The sequence below is a fragment of the Octopus sinensis genome, linkage group LG12, assembly GCF_006345805.1.
Source record: "Octopus sinensis linkage group LG12, ASM634580v1, whole genome shotgun sequence".
Classification (NCBI taxonomy): Eukaryota; Metazoa; Mollusca; class Cephalopoda; order Octopoda; family Octopodidae; genus Octopus; species Octopus sinensis.
Window position 1 is genome coordinate 48976182 of NC_043008.1, and position 25934 is coordinate 49002115.

The 25934-nt window shown below is 38.9% G+C and overlaps 1 protein-coding gene across 1 annotated transcript in view; it reads right to left on the minus strand.

Moving 5' to 3' along the window:
• LOC115218091 (T-complex protein 1 subunit gamma) overlaps window positions 1–22408 on the minus strand; it is a 29943-nt gene extending 7535 nt beyond the window's left edge. The window contains exons 1-14 of the mRNA XM_029787877.2: window positions 22271–22408; window positions 22118–22179; window positions 15637–15687; window positions 14432–14494; window positions 12461–12557; window positions 11673–11793; window positions 10802–10882; window positions 10587–10692; window positions 9356–9438; window positions 7354–7420; window positions 7177–7211; window positions 4714–4893; window positions 2458–2556; window positions 506–692 (exon numbers count right to left, since the gene is read on the minus strand). Coding sequence (XP_029643737.1) covers window positions 506–692; window positions 2458–2556; window positions 4714–4893; window positions 7177–7211; window positions 7354–7420; window positions 9356–9438; window positions 10587–10692; window positions 10802–10882; window positions 11673–11793; window positions 12461–12557; window positions 14432–14494; window positions 15637–15687; window positions 22118–22179; window positions 22271–22304 — 1266 coding nt within the window. The 5' untranslated portion in view covers window positions 22305–22408. The remainder of the gene's footprint in view (window positions 1–505; window positions 693–2457; window positions 2557–4713; window positions 4894–7176; window positions 7212–7353; window positions 7421–9355; window positions 9439–10586; window positions 10693–10801; window positions 10883–11672; window positions 11794–12460; window positions 12558–14431; window positions 14495–15636; window positions 15688–22117; window positions 22180–22270) is intronic.
• Between the last annotated feature and the right edge of the window lie 3526 nt (window positions 22409–25934).

The window sequence follows — 25934 nt, forward strand, 5'->3', positions numbered from 1 at the left end:
ATTGTAATCATTTAAAAACGTGACTGCTGTTTCCCCCGTCAAGATGACACGTGTATAAAAAATCTTTCAGCAACATTTCAATGTAAGGTAAACCGCAGGTGGAAAGGTGAGGTGATAACGAGTACTTTTTAAGGTAGATAACCCTGGCTATACTATTTGACAACATAGTAGACCGCATACTATAAACCCTTTGTTCCAAAATTTGTTGAAATACATGGGCTTTTATTACAATTAATTTAGAAAATAATAAAGAATTCAGTTAAATAACTTCGTCGTTCAGTTAGGATCTGGAACCTAAATTAGTAAATTTGGGGGAAAAGTTTTAATTTAAATCACTTTAAAATATGAAATTGGTTTCAGTTGCTTTTGTATCAAAGATTAAATCTGCTCAAAGAGATGGTGATAAAAACACTGAAACACTTAAGCCATATAATTAGAAGAATTCATTACAATTGATTCCATACACAACACACTCTTTGACAAACTATAAAATCTGACCACTTACATGTGCTAAGGCCATTTCAGTAGCACCACCTCCTGGTACCAAAACCGGTTCCTGGATTACATTTCTGGTAACATTTAAAGCATCTTGTAGATTCCTGTCCACTTCATTGAGAATATCTTTACTAGCGCCACGTAATACAATGGTACATGCTTTGGGATTTTTACAATCAATTAAATATGTAAAGTACCTAAAAACAAAAACAAAAAAAGGTAATAAATTTAATCAGTTATGGAGTTGTATGCAAGATCTGTCCAATCTGTGCAAACAGGGGAATAAATGAACGTAAAAATAAAGCTTATTGGGATGTGTTGGTGAGTCTATGCAAATAGATATACAGCCACACCATAGGACATTGCAGCTTGATGTACCCCTGCAACTTTTCAGACCCTGTCAAACTGTCCAGCCCATGTCAGTAGAGAGAAACAATTCTTAATCCTTTCGATACCAAGCCGCTGAAACCATCTCAGGCTCTGTAGTACAAATGTCTTGTTTTCAAAAGTTCTGAATTAAAATCTTCCATCAAACCTTACTCACAATTTATGTTCTTAATACTAGCTGAATAATAATAAGTGATTTTACTAAATTCTTTGTTATATTTATGTCTGTTTTCCAATGCTGGCATGAGTTAGACAGTTTGACCAGAGCTGGTAGGCCAGAGAGAGCTGCACCAGGCTCGTCTCTTTAGGCTTGTTTTCTATGGCTGGATGTCCTTTCTAACACCAACCACCCTACAGAGTGGCGTACTGGGCGTCTTTGACGACACAGGCCACAACCACGATTTCCCTTAGCTTGACCTGTCTTCTCAAACACAGCAAATAATAGCCAGAAGTCTCGGTCTCTTGACACTGCATCCATGAGACTCAACAACCAAAGATCATAATTCACCACCTCGTCCCACGTCTTCCTGGGCCTATCTCTTCCACAGGTATATGTTAAGAGCATATTGAACTGTTAGTCAAACCTAGGGCTTATATAAAGTTGAGACTCTCAATAAAAGATGCTGCCATATAATTAAAACTCAGTTCTGATACATTAATACTTCTGATACCAATAAACTGGACACCCACTCCTGGTGCTATGTTAATAATCCAACCATTTTAATACTTTAGCCAGCCACATCCAGCCCAAATATTCTCCGTTTTAGAGTCAAACCAGCCAGAGTCAGCCTCTCATACCAGTCCTATTCTAAAAATAACCAACCCATCATCAAAATCCCAAGTTACAAGATAATGCACGATTAATTCAAAACTATGCGTGCTGGTGGCACATAAAAAGCACCATCCGTCCGTGGCCGTTTACCAGCTCCGTCTGGCACCTGTGCGGGTGGCATGTAAAAAGCACCCACTACTACACTCTTGGAGTGGTTGGCGTTAGGAAGGGCATCCAGCTGTAGAAACACTGCCAGATCAGACTGGGCCTGATGCAGCCTTCTGGCTTCACAGACCCATGCTAGCATGGAAAGCGGACGCTAAATGATTATGATGATGATGATGATGTGAATAAATAAGAATCAGGTTTGATCAAATAATCTGAATGCTAAACTGTTAAATCATTCATAAACCAGATCTGTCCATAATAATTTTATGTAAAAATATTTTCAACTAGCACCTGTCCTCTGGACGGTTTAAGTTGCTTAGGTGGTATTTTTTTTACCAAATAATTGAACTACGGAGAAGGTTTATGAGTCGCACAGGAATCTACGTTTCCGATTATCCCAGGAACGGAAAATCGAATTGCAGGCTGGTTATTGTGGATATCGTAGTACATATAAGTTTGCAAGCGAAGGAAAGAGGAGCTACTGAAGTGTTTTGGGAGCAGATTATGGATAATGGCTACAAAATATAGTTGTTTTACATGAAAGCAAAATTTCTAGTCAGAAACAGCCACATAAATGGATTGTAATCAATCACTTATTTTAAGGTAAAAAAAATAAAAAAAACAAGAGTACATACTCATCACCGATCTTCTTAATTTCAAAAAGTCCGCATGCGGTACCGACATCTTCCTCCTTGATTTCTTCAGTTCGGTTAACAATTGTGGCACCAGAAGCTCTATTTGTTATAACAAAAAGAAAGAAAAAAAAAAAAGAAATGTGAAATGAAACGGAGAAAGGAGAAGAACAAAAAAGAATGGTATTTGCAGAGTGTAGAATATCAAGAATGAAAAGCAACATTGGAGAGGAGAGATGCACTAACAAACCGAATGAAATGGGACCCAACATCAAGGAATGAGGAGGGAGGGTCAGTCGATGGAGGAAAGTTTGATTAGCAAATAGGCAGATCATATACCAGCATGGTTATGAAAAGTTGTAAAAGAATATTACATACACACATGTATTATATGTGTATATATATTTATTTATATTTATATATATATAAAAGCATGTAGATATAAAATTACTTCAGTTTAAAAATAAACACAAATGAAAGTAATGTACAAGATAGACGGCCACGCCTTGAATTAAGTATCAAGATATAAAAAGGAACCCCCAAATAAATCCAACAAATAAAAACCACAACTAAATCCTCAGAGAATGTTCTACAGCAACTCAGATTCCAACATTTGACAACTCAAAGTTGGAATCTTTCATTGATCAAACCAACCAAAATACTTTTTCACTTCATGTCATTTCAAACAGGGGACCAAAAGTGTTATGTAACTTTAGCTGTTTTTTTCTTTTTTATATGCAGTTTAGCAGAAAAACAGGTCAAGTTTCTCAATTTGATTCCTTCAATATAGATTTACCATTTTTACAGGATGGAATATGGGCGAATGGTTAAGAAATTCACTTCACAATCACGTTTCAGGTTCAATCCCACTACAAGTCATCCTTTGTCTCAGGTGGACCCAAGTCTTATGAGAGAAAGTGGGGAAACGGAAACTGTGGGGAAGCCCATCAAATTGTATCAGTGATTCACAACTTGTACAACTGTATCACATACCATGTCATGCTGATTCACACACGCAGGCTTCTTTCAGTTTCCATCTACCAAAATAAACTCACAAGACATATCAAGCTAACTGACATCATGGTCGTGGCCAGTACTGGTGACAGACAATAAGCACCCAGTACACTCTGTAGAGTGGTTAGCATTAAGAAGAGCGTCCAGATATAGAAACCAAGCCAATGCAGAGTGGAGGCTGGTGCAGCTCTCTGCTTTACCAGCTCTGGTCAAACTATTTAATCACTGCCAGCATAGAAAACAGATGTTAAATAATGTTGAAAGCTTGGCCAAGGTGTCAGTGGTACTGAACCCAAGACCCCATGGTTGAAAAGTAAGCTTCTTAACCACACAACCAAACCTACTCCTTCATAGCAAAAGGCAAACATGAAATGGAAGCACAAAGCAGCCAGTCCAAAGGAGCCAATGTTCTACCTTTGTCCCTCTGTTTAATATTAATTCAATACTAAGGTAATGAGCTGGCAGAAACATTAGCACACCAGGCAAAATGCTTAGAGGTATTTCATCTGTCTTTACATTCTGAGTTCAAATTCTGCTGAGGTCAACTTTGCCTTTCATCCTTTCAGGGTCGATAAATTAAGTATCAGTTGCATACTGGAGTCGATCTAATTAATTGGCACCCTCCCTCAAAATTTCAGGCCTTCTGCCTAAAGTAGAAAAGAAAACTAAGGCATCAAGCTGGCAGAATTGTTAGTACACCAGGTGAAATGCTTAGCAGTACTTCGTCTGCCTCAATGTTCTGAGTTCAAATTCCGCTGAGGTCAACCTTGCCTTTTATCCTTTCAGGGTCAATGAAATAAGTACCTCCTCCAAATCAGTGCTATAGAGTCGGAGTTGTGGACTCAGAAAAACTATACTGACTCATTATGTCTATTCTTTAATATAAACCAGTTATAACATATAGGCCTGCTCAATGTACAAACATATGCATATGCTTTATATGATATGTAGACCACTATCAATTACATAAAGAGGAGTCAGAGGTGCAAATAGTACAGGAGTCAGAGTGGGAGTCAAAGTTTTTTGTCTAGACTCCACAGCCCTGCCCAAAATTTCAGGTCTTGTGCCTATAGTAGAAAGGATTCATTCAATACACTATCTTTAAAGCAATATTAATTGCTCCAAGACATACAAACCCCAGAAGCAAATAAAAGATACACTAAAAGAAGAAAACAACATCCTAGAAAGAGGAAGAAATAAGGAGCTGAAATGAAGGCCTGTTAGAAGGGAAAGTGAATGAGTTACCTTGCAATACGGTTATTATCAGTTTTCCTAACTCTACGAATGCAGCTAATTCCAGCTTTGATAAGGAAATGCTGGGCCAGATCAGAGACCCCTTTCTCAGTGATGACCAGATCGGGCTTCACGGCAATAATGTCATTGCAGATCTCCTGGATGTATTCTTCTTCAAGACGTAACACCTTACTGAAAAAAAACAGAAAAGAGAAAAGGGATTTTGGTTCAATAACTGGCAAAACAATGGCATCAACATAAAATCATCATCATCACTAAACATCCATTTTCCATGCTGGCATGGGTTGGACAGTTCGTCTGAAACAAGAGAAAATTCATGAGAAGGAACCAGACAATCACAAAATGGATGTCCAGTCTGGAATTTCAAAGATTCTCCTTAACCCATTAAGTCCCAGAGTACTTAAATTTCTGAATATTACTTTTAAATTTTTACACTCTCAGAGTGGTTGGCGTTAGGAAGGGCATCCAGCAGTAGAAACTCTGCCAGATCAAGATTGAAGCCTGGTGCAGCCATTTGGTTCGCCAGCCCTCAGTCAAATCGTCCAACCCATGCTAGCATGGAAAGCGGACGTTAAACAATGATGATGATTGAAAATAAGTTTAAATGAAAATAATAATACTTAAAACTCCTTTACTTCAAGTAGAAATGGAAATATTCGGTGTCCTATAAATAGGACCCTGAGAAAATATGATATAATTTATTTAATGTTCCCATTTAGTGTCCTATTTATAGGACAGTGGGACTTAATGGGTTAAAAGAACTGAGTCACTTTTTGCCAAGCTGTTTAATTTAGAGGGACGTGAACAAACCAACACTATCAAGCAGTTGTGGAAAACACAGGCACACACGATGTGCTTCTTTCAGTTTCTGTGCACCAAGTCTACTCACAAGCTTTGGTCAGCCTGAAGCTTAAGGTGACATGCAATGGGACCGAACCTGACCGGACGTAGAAGTAAACTTTCTTCCTCATAGCCACACTTCCCCCACAGCATAGTAAATAATGAATGTAGCCATTTTATTTTTAGTACTAGCACTATGACCCGGCAACTATAGTCCTAGTGCATGCATATACAGCTGCGTGCGTGTGTACATACACGCAAGTACTGTCCAAATCTCCGACCAATCACATACAGCTAGCTGGCATTCAATTGGCGTATCAAGTTTCGGGCATTTTGATTGGGTTTTGGAGAGAAAATTCGCAAAAAAGTCACTTCTATTGATTTTTTAATGGCTTTGTTGGGTGACTGAGGAAATGTAAAGATGTGCACGACCACCCTTGGACCATAGAAAGTGCGAGCCCTCTAACTGAAAAATTGTGGATTTGTATAAAGGACACGCACACACACACAGACATTGCCGTTTATATATAGAGAGATAAACAGAATTCTTTGGTTAGTCCTTAGCTTCTTTTCACACCCACTCGAAAGCAGACAGTATTTGCTACCAATAGCAACATAGTATGGGAAGTAACTCGTGTTAAGGGAGATAACTCATTCGAGTTTCAGCACTCTGCAACACTCGCAGATGTTCTCAAAGCAGTTTCCGTGGAGGTTCCGCGAAATGTCTTAATCATATATTCTTTTCTACTCTAGGCATATGGTAGAGATATCTATAAAAGAGAGAGAGAGAGAGGATGGGAAGGTCTGGAAGGAAGGGAATATGTGATGATGCATTCACTTTACCAAGCAGCTAGATATTAAGTACACTTGGATTTCAATAGGGGAGAAGCGAAAAGGAAAAAATCTGCATGTGTTCTGTCATGAGAACCCTCACCCACTTTTGACCACATCTTCCCATCTCAACATCACACCAAATAGCCGTAACTTTTGGCATCATATGCTTCCTTACCTTTGGCCACTCTGCTACTGTTAATTACTTCCCTTCCCTCAATAACACCCCACCTATGCCTACCTTCTCCATCACACCCATCCTAAGTTGCTACCTGTAATCATTGTTCTGGATACACAAAACAACATTACTGCCCTTGGCAATTGTCATTCCTATTTCTCTCTCCATCTCAAAACAGACTTCAGCCACTGGGTCTAATACAGCTGACCACTTAGCTAAATAGAACTGATGTCATTTACTATTAATCAATGGAAATTGTTGTTGTGATACATGTGCCGGTGGCACGTAAAAAGCACCATCCGAACATGGCCGATGCTAGTGCTGCCTTGACTGGCTTCTGAGCCGGTGGCACGTAAAAAGCATCAACCGATCGTGGCCGCTGCCAGCCTCGCCTGGCACCTGCGCCGGTGGCACATAAAATGCACCCACTACACTCACGGAGTGGTTGGCGCCTTCTGGCTTCCCAGACCCGGTTGAACCGTCCAACCCATGCTAGAATGGAAAACGGACATTAAACGATGATGACACAAGCTCTAAACCAGTGAAAGACAATATACAAAGAACAGTGTTAGAGAAAGAATTAAAGCGTCAGAAAAGAAACTCACGCAAAATCGTCTTCGGCAGTGATTTCAATGTTGGTCTGGCAATGAAAATAATGAAAACAATGTTATTTCAAAATAAAAGCCTTTGATCCACAATAATTCAATCACAAGAAATGTTTTCTGACTCAGGTTGTTATTTGAGACTAATTTCTTTAATTCCTAATTACTAAATATAATTACCTGGCTTTCTCCCTTCTTGTATTCTAATGAACAGTCAAGCAACAGAATGCGAGGGTTTTCTATTTTTCTGTCAAACAAAGAAAAAAGGTTCTTTAATTAGACTTCAACATATTAATAGATTCTTTAAAAACAGGATATAACAACGTAATTGATCAGGAGGAATAAAAAGAAGCAATATCACATTTAGCAACAGTACTTTGTAGTAAAGATTATTTGTCAACATAACATGGCAGTCCTGGTTTAGGACTATTGTTGCTGTAATTTAGCCCCAGGAGACATCATCTCCAGCTGGCTATACAACATAATCTGTGCCCTTACATTTTCAAACAATTATTCTGTGCTGAGGAAGGGAAATAACCTGGAAATTGCAATACACAGATATTGTTTTGTTTGAAAATATAAGGACACAGATCATGTCATATAACCAGCTGGGGACGATGTTTCCTGGGGCTAAATTACAGCAACATTCGTCCTAAACAAGGACTGCCATGTTATGTTGGCAAACAATCTTTACTCCTATATCACAACAGTACAGGACAAAAGACTATGACTAACATGGGGTAAGATGGCATAAGCTACCCATACACATCACTGGTGGAAAAGATCCATTTGCTTATCTTAAATCTGCCCCCAAAGTCATTGCAATGAATAGTTTAAAAATCCCTTCAAAGATATCTATTATACAACAGCCCTGGAAAGCCTAAAACTAATGTCTAAAGAAACTTCAGAATATATACAAAAAGAATTAAATCTTTAATCCTTCTGATACTAATCCTCTTAAGGTAACCCTAGTTTTAAGATACAAATATCCAATTTTAAAATGATGTAATTAAAATGTAATTAAAATTTAATGTTAATTTTATGATCCCAACAACACATTAATAATGACGATGCTGAGTTATGAGAATTTTTACATGCCTTTCTATCGGCAATGACCAACATTAAGTTTGTTAATAGTTTAACCTAATATATAACAAGAACGTTTGGCAAAAGATTTTTTTTTTTAATTAAATATGATGATGATGATACTGGGGTTTGAAAAAGGTCTTTTTTAATTTAATTTTTTAAAAACCATTCACAATGGCGGTGCCCCAGCATGGCCACAGCTTGTGAGCTGAAACTAAATAAAATAAAAAATACAAAAGCTATGATTGAACGACATTTAGCATAAAAGACCATTAGAATTTGGGATTATCAAATTGTTAATGAATTAAATTAATTCAGCTAAATGATATTTGATGGATGTAAATTTCAGGTTGAAAAATGTTTTTTTGCCCTTCAATCTACAGTAAAAATACAGAAGAACCTCAGTTTCCGAACAACTCTGATCACAAATAAATTATACTTTATCTCTCATCTTTCTCATATTCATTTAATACAGTAGTACCTCAGTTACAAATGACTCTGATCACAAATAAATCGTGCTTTATATCATCATCATTGTCATCGGCTTTCCATGTTGACATGGGTTGGACGGTTTAACTGTCTTGAGCTGCACCAAGCTCTAATCTGATATGGCAGAATTTCTACAGCTGGATGCCCTTCCTAACGCCAACCACTCCGAGAGTGTAGTGGGTGCTCTTACGTGCCGCCAGCACGAAAGCCAGTCAGGCATTTCTGGCAATGACCATGCTCAAAAGGTGTTTCTTATGTGCTACCTGCATGGGAGCCAGTCTGGCGGCACTGGCAATGACCACGCTCAAATGTTGCTTTTCATGTGCCAGTAAGGCGACACTGGCAACAATCACACTCGAATGGTGCTTTTTACTTGCCACCGGTACGGGAGCCAGTCCATGGCCCTGGCAATGATCACACTCATTGTGCCTTTAATGTTCCACTGGCACGAGTGCCAATCAGGCGGTAGTCATCGGTCACGTCAGCAATTATGATTTTATATATATATATATATATATAAAGCATGATTCATTTGCAATCAAAGTTGATCAAAAACCGAGGAGTACTACTGTACAAGTTTCATTTGATTTTTAAAACATTAAATTACCTCTTCATTTTAGGATGTGTGACATCTTTGTTCAATAGAATTCCTTGCAATACACAAGAATCTTCAATGCAACCACCAGGAATCTATTGGAAATATTCAAGAAATATAAATTATTCAGTGAGAAAAATGAAAAAAATGCTGCAGAGAAAATATCAAAACCAATTTTAAGAAATACGATATTCTGTATAATTTTAGACTATATTTAAAATGTCTGTGTCTATTCCCCACCACCATCACTTGACAACCAGTGTTGGCGTGTTTACATCCCCCATAATTTTACAGTTCAGCAAAACAAAGTACTAGGTGTAAAAAAAAAGTACTAGGGTTAATTCATTCGACTGGAAGTCGAAGGCAGTGCCCCGGCATGGCCTCAGTCTAATGACTGAAACAAGGAGAGAGAGGAGGAAAAAACCTCACCTGTTTCCAGGTAAGGTAATAAATCCCCAGTCTATGGAACGACAAACTACCTGGACATGCTTGGGCAGAGGATTGCAATCAAACACTATTCAATGAGGATTTTCTTTATAATAAATGTGAAGGGGCCAGAGGGGGTTGGCATCAACCGCAATCGGATTGTGCTTTTTACATGCCACAGGCATGGAAGCCAGTCAAGGCGGCGCTGGCATTGGCCACATTCAGATGGAGCTTTTTACATACCACTGGCATGAATGACTGTGGGACTGCACCTAGAAAGATCCCCTCCAAGGCACAAGTCCAAGCAAGGTTGTTTATGGAAGACCAGCAACGCTCGTGCATACCAACCTCTTCTCTCCATGCCACCAACATTATCCAAGGGAGAGGCAAAGACCCATACAGACCAGAACCAGTGACATCGCAATCGAGTGAACTGGAGCAACATGAAAATAAGTGTCTTGCTCAAGAACATAACACACAGCCCAGTTCAGGAATTGAACTCACTATCTCATGATTGTGAAACCGTAGCTCTAACTACTGATTCACACTGTGTGTGTACATATGCATCTACATTGTTCTGATAACATCATGTGATGATGGTTGTCATACAAGTGATGTTGTTTGTTTCTTATCTTCCTTGGGACAATATTGTCTTTGTTGGAAACAGATGAGGGTTGGCAACAGGAAGGGCGCCCAGCAGTAGAAAATATGCCCTGATGGAATTTTGTTCAACCCATGTAAACATGATGCAAAAGTGGATGTTAAATGATGATAATGACAACTTAGATTTTAGGAGGAAATTAAATATATAACTTACTTTTTCAACTTTAGCAAAATTCTTTAAATCAATCTCTTTCTTCCCTTTCTCTTCAACCAGGACTATTTTAGTAGCAGTCAATGCCATTTTACAAGCCAACTCAGACCTTTGAAGAGATTTTTAAAAAAAGAAAATTTAAATATTATCAGCAAAAGTCCTTAGAAAAATGCAAAACTGTTCTGGCAGAATTACAGACAATGAAACACTGCACTTACCATTGTTTCATGAACTTGGTACCAATACAGCTTTTGATGATTTTCAAAAGTTCCCCATCATTATTCACATCAACTGGAACGCTGGTTGAAAACAAAACATTTTAAGTCAATTCCATATTTTTAGGTAGTTTAAAAAGCTTTTGATACCAACCCACTTATGACTACCCCCGCCTCGTTCTATGACACAAACTTCCTTATCTTGAAGTGATCTAGAAATTAAAAAATCTTCCACTAAAATTTCACATCATTTTCCAGACTCCAGCATTTTACTAAATTCATCATTTCCAAAATTAATGTAAAACAAAGACATTTTATTTCAACAGAAGTATGATAGATGCTAAAACTTTAGTTCCAACCATCTCCAAGATGTTTCACATCTTTCTATTATGGGTAGAAGATCAGAAATTTTGATGAAGGGAGCTAGGAGATTACACAGACTTCGGTGATTAATTGGTCCCTATTTTATCGAGCCCTCAAAAGGATAGCAATATTTCAACTCGGAACAAATTGCTCAGCAGCATTTTGTCCAGTACCAATTCTGCCAGCTTGACACCTTCATGATCTTTAGTACCCAAACCATTCCTCACACCCTACTAACAATTTACTGCACTTAAATAGTAAAAAAAACATGTCGCTAATCCTCTTACACAATAAAATTCCATTCATTGTACCATCCTACATTATGTGGAATATAAAAAACGTTATCATTTTTGTTTCCACTGAAGAATTACAACCATTAAATACATTATTTTTACTAAAGTAAATAAACGTAAAAATTTTTTCTTTATTTCAAAACCATCCAATTTCACAACTTTGTGCTTTTTTTAACGAACGTTCTAATAAAATGAAGAAATATTTTGCTCAAGCTTACCCTATCTTAGCCTTCATAATTTCCAAAATATCATCAAGAGCACGTCTGAAAGCACTGATGATGACAGTTGGATGCATTTGTTCGCCAAGGAATGGACTGGCCACATTCAACACTTCTCCAGCTAATAAAAAAACAAAACAAAATTTATGTAATCAAAATGTGAATTTAGTGACAGCAATCATTTTCACACACTCCGTATGGCACCTTCCCATATAAACTTGACCCTTGTGCTCGTAACATATCAAAACACTAAAAAATGCCTAGATAAACCAATTCATATCCAAAAATCAAAATTACCAAAGAATTTCAGTGTTGTGACAAGACACAGTCACCAAGAATCCATCATTTTACTTTGCTTCTCCAACTCACAATTGTTTAAACCAATCTCAGAATCAGATTTTCCAATGAAATATCTACTGACGGACACTCTGCTTCTTTGAGTCAGATCCTGCAAGTCAGCAACAGAATAATCTTCAATGGAAGCAAAGTTTAAACGATTTCCAATGAAACTTGCTCTTCCAGATGGAATTATATTTCTAGTGTCAATTCCACCATCAGGGTCTTTGATACAAGTTTCCTGGCAGCTTTTTAGAACTAAAGATGGTGTTTTTCTTCTTCCCCATACCCCTCCATTTCAACCTTTTACTCTCAACCATCTCCAGCAGTTACGAACATTAAAGGCTTTGTAGGAGACTCGTGAAATGCCACTCCTGGGGAACAGATTACTGAAAATGGTAATTTGGCTGAAATAAAACAGTAAACATAAAAGAAATTAAATGAAGACTTACTGAGAACAATAACGGATGTGGTGCCATCACCAACTTCTTCATCCTGAGTACGAGCTACTTCAATAATGGATTTAGCAGCTGGATGTTGGACGGTGATCTGAAGAGAAGAAGAAATATTTATTTACACCAGATGGCAATATGGAATCTCTCCTAAAACAATAGGAATAAAGGAGGGGGTAGTGAGATTGAGCATTTACCAGGACAGGGAATCAGTGCTGAAACTTTGGTTCTGAAGAAACAATCGCAAGAGAAAAGCATAGACATGGCTGTGTGGTTGAGAATTTTGATATGCCAACCACTGTGCAGCCCCTTGGGCAAGAATCTCCTACTCTAGCCTCATGCTGACCAAAGATCTAAATGACTTGGTAGACAGAAACTGAAAAGAAGTCCATCATGTGTGTCCTTGTCTCAACATCACATGCCAATTTGATGCACAATGTTTCCAATGTAATAATTAGAATGTGCTTTTTTGAAGTTGTGTCTATAATTGGGAGACATAGCATTACAACAGAATGTGTGGGAATAACATTAGGACCCCATATTTATAATGAAACTGCTTCTCAACACTGAGTTTTGGATATTTAATGCTAAAGTAAATAATTTTTGGTGTTAACATGGTCCCATTTGAAATTTTTCTTCTGCAGATGGAAGAGCACGCCTTCTTCTATCATACTCTTAATTTTGGTCAACTTGCGCCACAGGGTCTCGGAGGAGATAGTGTTAGTTGAAGGCTGCCAAAACAGCCATACACAGACAACTTCAGTTTTATATAGAGAGATTATCTTAATTAGTAACATTGTAACAGGCACTGATGCTGGTGCCATGTAAAAAGTACCCAGTACACTCTTTTAAAGGGTTGGTGTTAGTAAGGGCATCCAGCCATAGAAACCAAACCAAAACAGACTATGGAACCTGGTGCAGTATCTATCAACCCATCCAACCCATACCAGCATGGAAAACAGACATTGAAGATGATGATCTGTATAACAAGCTGTATGGAGGGCAATGAGTATTTGTCAACAAACTTCAGAGTATAAATGAAAGACCATCTTATGTAAAGTTGAGCAGCATGTGCCCAATGTAGTATATTTTAATGTGAGGAAAGGTAATACAAAGGACACACCACTCTTGTAACTGCCAGACTCTCAAAGATGATAGCGTTCTTCATGTTCAGAATTGAGAAATAGTTGGAAGCCTGTTGTGAGGGATGGGTCACCTGTGACTAAGGGAAACACACATTTCCAGCCGAGTTCATCCAGAAGGCCCAGGACATCACCAAGAACAACACTAACAGGATGACGAGGACACCAGCCAAACGGCACAAGTCAGGCCTAAGGACAACAAAAATACTACACAAGGAGAAGAAAGTTTATATCCCGCAAGAACCAAGAAAACCCTGTGACCATATAATGTCCCTACGATACTTCAAAAATTTCTATCACCACCTGCACTGCTGTGCCTGGATGTCATGAAGTAACTAGTGACCCTGCATTGTCAAGTGTTCATTGGGAGTTAGTCATAAATGTGGTGGGTTGGGGCCACTTAATGGCTACATCAAGAATGTTATAGGGGCTAAGGGCTATTTTGTTGAACGGTCTTTTTTTTATGTGTATAGTTGAATGTGTGTGCATTTTTCTAAGGACATTTTGTTCTTTGTCTAGGGGTCTATACATAAAGTATAGAGATGTTAACTGCAATGGTATATTCATTAACGCAACAGAGGATAAATACTGGTTGCAAAGTGTAAAGAACACTTAGTAACGAAACAGTCAAGCGAGACTAAACAATACTGTTTCACGGGATTGTAATAGGGTTGAGGATGTGTAAGACTACATATTTTAAGACCCACCAAACACAAACAATTTTAAAAGTCTTTTGAAACATGTATACAGATGGAATCAAAATGCAAAAATTAAGAAATGGAAACAACAACAACAACAAAAGGAAGAAATCAAGTGGAGATGAGCTAACCTCTCTGAGAATAGCATTGCCATCATTTGTCATGACAATTCCTCCCATCGGATCCATCAACATCTGAAACAATAAAGGGGAACATTGTCATCATAATTGGTCACCACTAGCTTTATCATCAATTGAAATTCATGAAAAAACAGAAAATGTACAAAATTATTTTTAAAATGTATTTTTTCACAGAGTTTTGAATTAATAATTATACTCAAGAGGATTATCAACAGTGTTTGTTTGTAATTTAAGTTTGGGATTATAGACTTGGAATTTTGCCAGCAGGTGTTTTAACCCTTTAGTGTTTAAACCAGCCACATCCAGCCAAAAATTTTCTGCCTGTTTTATGTTCAAACTTGCCAGATCTGGTCTCTCACACCAACCCTACAATATCGTTTTAAAAATTAACAGCTACCTCATCAAAATCTCATAACTACAAGATAATGCATGATTAGTTCAAAACAATGTGGATGAAGAAGCATTAATTTTGGCAGAATAATGCGAACACTAAAGGGTTAAACCAGCCAAATCCGGCCCAAATATTCTACGTGGTTTATATTTGAACTAGCCATATCTAGCCTCTCACACCTAACCTACAGTGACATTCTAAAAATAGTCAAAAAGTGATATATTCACTTTAGAAATTTATGTATTAATTCTTCAAAAACCATCTTTTTATGACGATATATAAACTAAAACCAACCAATTGGTTTGATATATGATATTTGATTTTTTTTTTTTTCAACAATAAGTTGGTCAGAAAGAAATGTAGTAACAGAAATTCCACTAACAAAAATTTAACAAGTTTATATATATTTCACTCTTTTGAGGCCAATCCACTTTGAGACCATCCCTGGTTTTTTGATACAACTTTTCTGTTTTAAAATAAGTTAAATTAAAATTAAAATTTTGCATTAGTTTCTGTTCTCAAAACCAGCTGAAATCTTTTGACATCAACCCGCCTTGAAACCACCCCTAGTTTTATGGCACAAACTCATTTTAAAGTGATCTAAATTACAATTTATGCTAATTTGTTCCAGAAACCAGCTTAATGAGAAAGCTATTTTACTAAATCCTTTGTTATTTTAAAAATCAAGCAAAATAAATGCTGTATATTTCAAATGGAATATGGTAACAAAAAGGCTAACGACAGTTAACAGTAAATTAAATTCAGTTTTTAGAAAAAGAGGGATAAATAGAAAAACAAGTGTTACCTTCAACATAGATCTTGGTCCTAGACATGTCTGGATAATGTCAGCAATGGACTGCAAAAATGCAAGAAATAAATGATAGAACAGTAACACACAAATGACATTAAAACAATGAAAAAGTGTCATTAATTAATTGACGAAAATTAATGGGTTTTTATTTACGGCAGTTAGGGGTGGGCAAGGTTGGCAGACTCGTTAGTGTTGAAAAACTGCCTTGCAGGAGTCTCTCTTGTTCTTTATATTCTGGGTTCAGATTGCCGCTCATCCCTCCAGAGTCAATAAAAGAAGTCCTAAAGCAGGACTGCCATGTTATGTTGCCAGTCTTTACTACAAAGTACTGTTGCTGAATATCTCAGGCTGTGAGAATTAAAAATGGTAATAGTAGTAGGAGAGGGTGTCTGACCCCACTGTTATTCAGAAGTGTCCTAGTTGAAATCATCATCATTTAATGTCCGCTTTCCATGCTAGCTTGGGTTGGACGATTTGACTGAGGTCTGGCGAACCAGATTCCAATCTGATCTGGCATAGTTTCTACAGCTGGATGCCCTTCCTAATGCCAGTGTGGTGGTACTTGCAACGGCCACGACCAAATGGTGCTTTTTATGTGCCACCTGCATAGGAGCCAGTCCAGCGGCACTGGTGACAACCTCACTCAAATGTTTCACATGCCACCAACACAATTGCTAGTAAGGCGACGTGGTAACGAATGGAGAAAATATTTCCTGATATCAAAATATGAAAATGATTTAACCTCCTTTAGTATTGAAACCAACCAGATCTGACCTCTCCCAACTATCCTCCAATGCCATTCCAAAAATAAAACAATCACACCGTCAAAGTCTCAAAGACACAAGATAATGCAGGATTTCTTCAAAATAATGGGAATAAAAAACTCATTACATTTGACAGAGGAATTTGAATGTTAAAGGGTTAACGAAGTATTGAGCCAGTATTTCTTTGATTTCAGATTCGTTAAACTGTTGATCACCAGGTCTTAATACTCTCTACTTCCTCTGATTATCAACAAATTCTTTGATTTTACAATGAAATCAATCTCAGATCTTCAGCTGCCTTTTTTTTACATACAAACAGGATTGTTTCATATGAGCCATCTACGTATCATACTGTAAATAAATCACTGAAAGGCAATTTACAGCCATATTCATAGAGAAATAACATCTCTTATGGACATGTGTTCAAAAGAAATATATAATATAAATTGGACATGGGTGAGCGTTGTATTCTTCCTTGTCTTGAGGTTCACAGCCAAACGGCTGGGTGGATTCAAGTGAAAAATGGCACACATGTTGATACGGGTGCATACATTGGAATGCAGTTTGTTTTTTTTCCCTAACCCTGAGAAAATCGATTAAAACTTTTTCTAATGGAATGTCCCTCTTTCTTCTACCATTAAAACAACCAGTTGCTTAGAAGCCGTTTTCTGAGGGGGTGGAGTCAAGAAATTTTCATACAGCAAGAGGATCCATTCGAAACAGGGGACCCAAAATGATATGGTTGACAAACGCTGTTATAGATTATGCCTAACCGAAAATGATTACAGTCACATCGTCCAAACAGACCGGGTGAAACCGGGCTTAGCTGCTAGTATATATATATATATATATATATATATATATATATATATATAAGAGGGAGATGAAGTGGTTAGCAAGAATGCCAGACGTGTTTCAACCTAGTTGGGCCTCATCAATAGTCCCTACTGTCTGTCAGCCACATGCCTAGACAAGATCAGAGATCTCCAGTTTATAGAAACAACAACACGTTCACTGGTATTGCAAATAGCTGCCCAGTTGAATAAAACTCTGTTATATGCAACAGAATTAGTGTCAACGTTATAGGAATAGCAGTATCACCATTAACTGCAACAAGGAGATGCTCTTTAGGAAAGAAGCTGCTGAAGAGGCATCACAATGATTGACAAGGTTGTGAAGACAATGGAAAGAGAGTGCAACTGGTCAGGAAGAGAATTAGCTTTGATGGGAACTTGGGTTTGCACCAGAACAGGAAGCTAGTGATATACTCTCTTCATAGGGAAACAGAGTTCTTAGCTGTGAGTAGGGCACGATACATAGCAGCATCGGTCAACCTGAAATACTGGTGCCACTTCCCGTAGTTTGATAATAGCTAAGAAATGAATGATTGGCAAGAGTCATGCAATTCTTGAGATCCTTATCACCAAAGTGCCAGTTGACTGAGTCAAAGAGGAACTAAAACCTTCAATACTCTTTGAAAAAGGACCAGCAAAATGTCATCTTTGAAATTAGTGATAACCTGACCATTTATTATTGAATGTGATGTACCTGGGGTTACAGGAACCAGACTGATTGACTTCGTGTCAAGAACTCTGTCTTGTAGCAAACTACTACCACTCTACCAATAAAGAAAAAAACTACTGGAATTATTTCACTTTACCAATTATCAATGACCAGTTGCTTTTAGGTTGGAAAACACAAGCCAAGATTTATTTCTTTATTGCCCACAGGGGGCTAAACATAGAGGAGACAAACAAGGACAGACAAAGGGAGTAAGTTGATTACATCGACTCCAGTGCATAACTGGTACTTAATTTATCAACCCTGAAAGGGTAAAGGCAAAGTTGACCTCGGCAGAATTTGAACTCAGACCGTAACAGCAGACAAAATACCGCTAAGCATTTCGCCCCACTTGTTGATGATTCTGCCAGCTCGCTCAAACCAAGATTACACTCTTGGAGTGGCTGGCATTGGCAAGGGCACCCAGTCATAGAAACTATGCCAAATTAAGACTGGAACCTGGATGCAGCTTACCAATTTTAGTCAAACCATCTAACCTATGCCAGTGGCACCAGTTTTTGCCATTTAAATTACCAAGAACATATAAACAGTTGTGCTACATTTTGTGCACTCTAAAAATCTACACTCTACTAATGCTGTTAAAAAGGACCTGTTCTAAGCTAGGTGCCAAATTTAAGCCAAAATTCTTTCCCCTGCTAGAACACCATTTCTCGTGGATGGGAGAATGGACAAACTGCCATCCACATTCTTGCCCTAACATCCACTTTTCCATGCTTGCATGGGTTAGAATTGTTGAGGCAGATTTCCTATGGCTGTTTGCACCTCCTCTCACCAGCCCTCACCTGTTGCCAAGCAAAGCATTATTTCTCTATAGCCAAACCTGTTTTTATGGAAGGCTGGAAACATGACATTTGGAGGTGATGGTCACTAACAACCATCAGGCAATGTCAAGGGACACAAACACACATATTGTTTAAGCATCTTTTTCATACCTGGATGATGCCAACCACTCACGGAGAGGGTGGCATTAGGAAGGGCATCCAGCTGTAGAAACTCTGCCAAATCAAGATTGGAGCCTGGTGCAGCCATCTGGTTCACCAGCCCTCAGCCAAAATCGTCCAACCCATGCTAGCATGGAAAGTAGACGTTAAACGATGATGATGATGGATTGGATGCAGTTTACAGAGGAAGTGTTGGATGCCTTTCCTGTTGCCAAGCAAGGCAATATTTCCCCCGTGGCCAAAAAGGTTTCCACGAAATATTGGAAATGATAAACACTGCTTGTATGACAGTGACTTTCATTTACAACTATCGCATCATCTCAAGACAATGAGACATACACACACGACTGAAACAGTTTCTGTCTACCAAATCCACGAGTTTAGTGCAAACAGGGCTACACATAACCGGCAATGGAACTGAAATTGTGGTTGGGAAGCAAACTGCTGAACCAGACACTTACATCTGCACCTACACAACAGTTTCTATTTCTCAGATCTACTTATAAGGCTTTGGATAGACCAAGTCTAAAGGCCAAGATGCTATGCAATGGGATCAAACCCAAAAGTGAATGGGGAAGTAAACTTTTCAACCACAGTTGTGGTTTTTAGCTTATCCAACACCATCATCATCGTTGTTTAACGCCAGTTTTCCATGCTGTCATGGGTTGGACAGTTTGACTGAGGTCTGGAAAGCCAGGAGGCTGCACCAGGCTCCAGTCTGATTTGACATGGTTTCTACAGGTGGATGCCCTTCCTAACACCAACTACTCTGAGAGTGTAGTGGGTGCTTTTTATGTGCCACCGGCACAGGGGCCAGTCAGGCAGGACTAGCATCGATCACGTTTGGATAGTGCTTTTTGCATGCCACCGGCACAGGAGCCAGTCGAGGGGCACTAGCATCGGCCACATTTGGATGGTGCTTTTTATGTGCCACCGGCACGTGAAAACCATGGAAAATAAAGAATTGTCTGGATTCAAACTATTTTGTCTTTTCATTAACAGAGATGGGGAGGGCAAGGGTTTTGCTATTTAACAGTTTGTACTAGAAGCTCTTCTGACCAAGGAGATTCAATGAATCGAGTATCTTATTACAAACTAATCATCTCACAAGTTATATCTCTGCAGCTATTCATAAATTGTCTTCCTTTTGCAAAAACCTTGACCAAATATGAATTTGAAATTTGAAATAAAGCGCCTTACATCAACTATTTACAAAATGAGGTAATGCTCAATACACGTAAAAAGCACCATCCAAACGTGGCTGTTGCCAGCACCGCCTCAACTGGCTTCCATACCGGTGGCACGTAAAAAGCACCATCCGAGCGTGGCCGTTCATCAGCCTCGCCCGGCACCTGTGCCGGTAGCATGTAAAAAAACACCCACTACACTCACGGAGTGGTTGGTGTTAGGAAGGGCATCCAGCTGTAGAAACACTGCCAGATCAGACTGGAGCCTGGTGCAGCCTCCTGGCTTCCCAGACCCCTGTCGAACCGTCCAACCCATGACAGCATGGAAAACGGACGTTAAACGATTATTTAAACGATGATGATGAATACAAGACCCTTCCAGCAAATGCAGCTATCACCACATGTGACAGATACAATAAGATTAACTGAAAAACCATAAAATTACCTCTAAAAACTCCCAAATCAGTAGTTGGTGCGTTATGTTCAATAGGGTCTCTCCCCTTCACAGCTACAAACTACACACCTCATGACAGTTTATCCCATTCCAAAGTGAAGATTCCAAATCACAGACAATCAGAATCCACAGAATCATTGCATTAAATTAGCCGATGCCGCCTTAGCCATAACGAAAATGCTATGGAATCCTCGTTATAAAATATTTGTATTGCTACACCACCAAAACCAATGCAGAATCGCCTTTTTAAAGAATCTAAATTTCTTCTTTGTATGAACGTAACTAAATTTGAAAATCAACTCAAATATCCCAAACCCGTAATGTATTTGAGTGGGGGACATGTTTTAACAAGAAAATAATTTGTTCTTAAGCACATCTTGTTGCCGTTACATCACATTTCTTCTTATATTTAAAGCTTTTGAGATAGAGAGGGAAAAAAGAGAGAATCTTCGTAGGAGTCAACGTCCCATGGTCCATTAAGAAGGGAAATAGAGAGTAGGCAGTGAGGCAGCAGTGGTGTTTATGCCTTTCCCAAATTAGGAAACCCAAACAGCAAACTGTTGCAGTAGACGGGGTTACAATAGTAATAAAGATTTCACAAGGGACCATTTTAAATTTATAAGATGTGTACATAATATTACATAGAACAACGAATAGTTGTAACGATGACTAATACTGCTTCACAACATAGACAGATATGTAGATTATATTAGAGATACTGCATGGGGTGGGGGGTTTAACTGTAGATTTATGGTCGTGATGGTGGTGGTGGGGTGGAAGTAGCGGCGGCTGGGGCCGGGGATCGATACCGGGTCGCCAGCTTTATGAAGATGGTTTGTATCACAAAGCTTGCAACACACCGACCATATAAAGCAAGACAAGAGGCAGCCACACCACATTTATAATATATATGGCGATCTTTCGTCTCTATATATATATGTGTGTGTGTGTGTGTGACCGACCAGGCTATCTGATGTTGCTACACATCGCTGGTCACAATGCGCTTCGCATTGTTTTAGCCTTTAAATGACGCCACCCCGCTGACTAAGCGAGCAGGCCTATAATACATACATATATATATATATATATATGTATATTGCACACACGTGTGTTATATAGAAGTCATTGTGAAAAAAAATTCAAAAAAGCTAAAGTGAAATAATGTCAGAAATAAGTGAATTTAAAGACAAGAAAATAAACTAACAACAAGTGTAACAATTAGGTTTAATAATGTAATAAAATGCTATAATAATTAATGAACTGATGATTAATAATTAAGAGAGAAACGATGAAGAGACAAAAAAACAAGTGATCCCCCACTTTGTAACCACATGATAATTCGTTAATTAATGACTCAAAAAACAGCGATAAAACCAATTAAAAGGCGGATATTTGTGTTTTTTCTTTGTCAAAGGTTAAGAGGAACATTTCAGGAATTGTATAATGCAAGATAAAAGGAGAATAAAGGAGCGAAAGAGGGAAAGAGATGGAATAATCGGAAGGAACATTCTGGACGTTCGTCCATGTGCTTCTTCTTCTCCTTCTTACCTTGCCGGCCTTGATATTACCGAACTGTACCTTGCGGCCAGACTCACGCTTGGTATTCTGATCTGAAATTATATTAGAATGAAGCTTTAGCTAACGATTTCTTTGTCGGTCGAAGACATAATTAAAGACATTACTTAATTATTAATTACTTACTGAGAACGATTATGGGAGATGAACCACCAAACATGATGAGACAACTTAATGGACGACACAACTTTCACAACGAGGCTCCACTCGATTTCCCTTCTCTCACTCACACTCTTACTCTTTCTCCTTTCTTCTATCTATCTTTCATTTTGTCTTCCTCTTTTATTCTCTCACTCTTTCTCGTCTTTTCTCTCTATCTTTCAGTTTGGCTTCTTCTTTACTCTTTCTCGTCTTTTCTCTCTCTCGCTGGCATCGTTTCTATCTATCTTTCATTTTTGTCTTCCTCTTTTATTCTCTCACTCTTTCTCATCGTTTCTCTCTATCTCTCATTTTGTTTCTGTTTTACTCACTCACTCTTTCTTTTTATCTGTCGTTCTCTAGTTCTGCTCTTGTATCTTTCTATCTTTTTTCTGTCCCTTTCTTGTTAGCTTTCTCGTATTTTCTTTCTTTCTATTTTCTTTATAACTCTCTCTCTCTCTCTCTTTCTGTGTTCAGACCTGTAGAGGGATGAGTTATGCCCCGTATAAAAGTGCCCCATGTATGCTTATGTCATGTGTATGTTCGCACTCGCGTGTGTGTGTGAGAGAGAGAGAATGAGTGTGTGTATGAGAGAGAGAGAGAGAGAGGGAGTGTGTGTGTGTGTCTGTAAGAGAGAGAGAATGAGTGTGTGTGTGTGAGAGAGAGAGAGAGTATGTGTGTGTACAAAAACGAGATTGTAAAAAAAAAAGAATTGGTATAATTTATTCAGCATTACAAGAGTTTCGTTTGCTAATAGGAGTTACAAATTTTCACATGTAGTAGAAACATGTATGATATCTCCTACATGTACAATCTTGTAACTCATATTACCAAATGAAACACATGTGATGGTGAATAAACGATGCCTAAAATGTTTTACAATCTCCTGTTTTCATATGTAATTACTTTGCAAAAAAACCAACATTTTCCAGCATTTTTCAACTCTTATGCCTCACACAAATACAACATCAATTGACTGAAACAGGTAAAAGAGTAAAAGAGAGAGTAATGATTATGTATATATTCAAGCATGGCCGATGTCAGTGCTGGTCGACTGGTCCCCGTGCTGGTGGCACGTGAAAAGCATCCACTACACTCTGCAAAGTGGTTGGCTTTAGGAAATGCATCCAGCCATAGAAACCTTGTTAGATCAGACTGGTGCCTGGTGCAGCTTCCTGGGTTACCAGTTCTCAGTCAAACCATCCAACCCATGCCAGCATGGAAAGCAGATGTTAAATGACGATGATGATGTTGATAATGATGATGATGATGATGATACACACACACACACACATATATATATATATCATCATCATCATCATCATCATCAACATCGTTTAACGTCCGTTTTCCGTGCTAGCACGGGTTTGACGGTTCGACCGGGATCTGGGCAGCCAGGGGCTGCCCCAGGCTCCCGTCTGATCTGGCAATGTTTCTACAGCTGGATGCCCTTCCTAACGCCAACCACTCCGCGAGTGTAGTGGGTGCTTTTTAGGTGCCACCTGCACAGGTGCCAGAGGGGTCTGGCATCGGCCACGATCAGTTGGTGCTTTTTTATGTGCTACTGGCACAGAAACCAGCCAAGGCGGTGCTGGCATCAGTCACGTTCGGATGGTGCTTTTTATGTGCCACCGGCACAGAAGCCATTCGAGGCAGGGTTGGCATCGGTCACGTTTGGATGGTGCTTTTTATGTGCCACTGGCACAGAAGCCAGTGGAGGCTGCACTGGCAACGGCCACGTTTGGATGGTGCTTTTTATGTGTCACCGGCACAGGTATCACAACTACTGTTTCCATTGATATTTGGTTCGATTCTCATGTACATGCACTTGACTCAACAGGTCTCCTCAAGCACAGTGAGATGTTCCGGGATCCCACTATCGGTTGGTGCTTTTTATGTGCCACCGGCACAGAAGCCAGTGGAGGCTGCACTGGCAACGGCCATGTTCGGATGGTATATATATATATGTGCATGCACCATCCATTCGTGGCCATTGCCAGCCTCGCCTGGCCCCTGTGCTGGTGGCACGTAAAAAGCACCATCCGATTGTGGCCATTTGCCAGCCGCGTCTGGCACCTGTGCAGGTGGCACATAAAAAGCACCTACTACACTCACGGAGTGGTTGGTGTTAGGAAGGGCATCCAGCTGTAGAAACATTGCCAGATCAAACTGGGCCTGGCGCAGCCTTCTGGCTTCCCAGACCCCAGTTGAACCATCCAACTCATGCTAGCACGGAAAACGGACGTTTAACGATGATGATGATGATGATGGTATATATCAACACAGTGGTACCTCTCAGTATAAGTGCCCCATTGCACGAGTCATTTTCTGCACGAGCTGAGACTCATGCTAATTTTTGTCCTGAAGTATGAGCAGAAATCCACAGTGTAAGCACACAAATCATCCCATCTTTAAGGTTATTCAGTTAATTTAACCAGTTTACATATTTCTTTTACATTCTCTTTATGCTCAAACTGACCAGATCGACCCCTTACACCAACTCTACAATGTCATTCTAAAAACAAACAATCACATCATCAAAGTCTCATAGCTAAAAGATAACGCAGGATTAACTCAAAACAATGTGGATAAATAAGGATTACATTTGACAAAATAATCAGAATGCTAAAAGGGTTCAATGTCCTTAAAGGGTGGTGAGCTGGCAGAAACGTTAGACAAAAGGATTAAGTCGATTACATCGACCCCAGTGCGTAACTGGTACTTAATTTATTGACCCCGAAAGGATAAAAGGCAAAGTCGTAAAGACAGACGAAATACCTATTTCTATTTCTTTATTACCCACAAGGGGCTAAACACAGAGAGGACAAACAAAGACAGACAAACGGATTAAGTCGATTATATCGACCCCAGTGCGTAACTGGTACTTATTTATATAATAATATAATAATGAAATTATTGTATACAGTGCTCAGGTGCACCACAACTTGTCAAAAGTGCATATAAAGTACATGCAGTAATGTAGAAATGTCTGGAAAGTGAACAGTGTATGAGTCAGATACATGCTTGTGTGTGTATGGAGGGGAGAAAATCAAGTGTAGTGTTGGCGAATCTCAGGAAGCATGGAAGTTTTGCAGGATGCAGTGCTCCGACAACTAACAACCGATGCCGGCAGTTTAATCGACCCCGAAAGGATGAAAGGCAAAGTCGACCTCGGTGGAATTTGAACTCAGAACGTAACGGCAGATGAAATACTGCTAAGCATTTCGCCCAGTGTGTTAACCATTCTGCCAGTTCGCCACCTTTAGCATGGCAATGATTCTGTCAGCTCCCTGCCTTAAGTATTATGGGAAACACAACACTTCTTTTATAAAACAGATAATAAATAAGAATAAATAAGAATGAATGCAAAATATCAGTGAAATACGCATGATTTTTTTTTATTTAGACACAATATAAAAAGTTAATTAAATTAATCGAGTAATTATGATGATGAGAGTGACACACAGCTTCTCTCAGATGAGATGTCCTCTGCATAGTCATTCGACCTGCTAGCAACAGCAGACAAATCTCCCTCAAATCACACTTCCATTATCTTCAACAGAAAAAAAAAATGCAGGACACAATGTATAAATATTATTGTAGTCCTAAATATATTTATGTCTGATGGTCATGGTCGGAATGGCTTTGATTA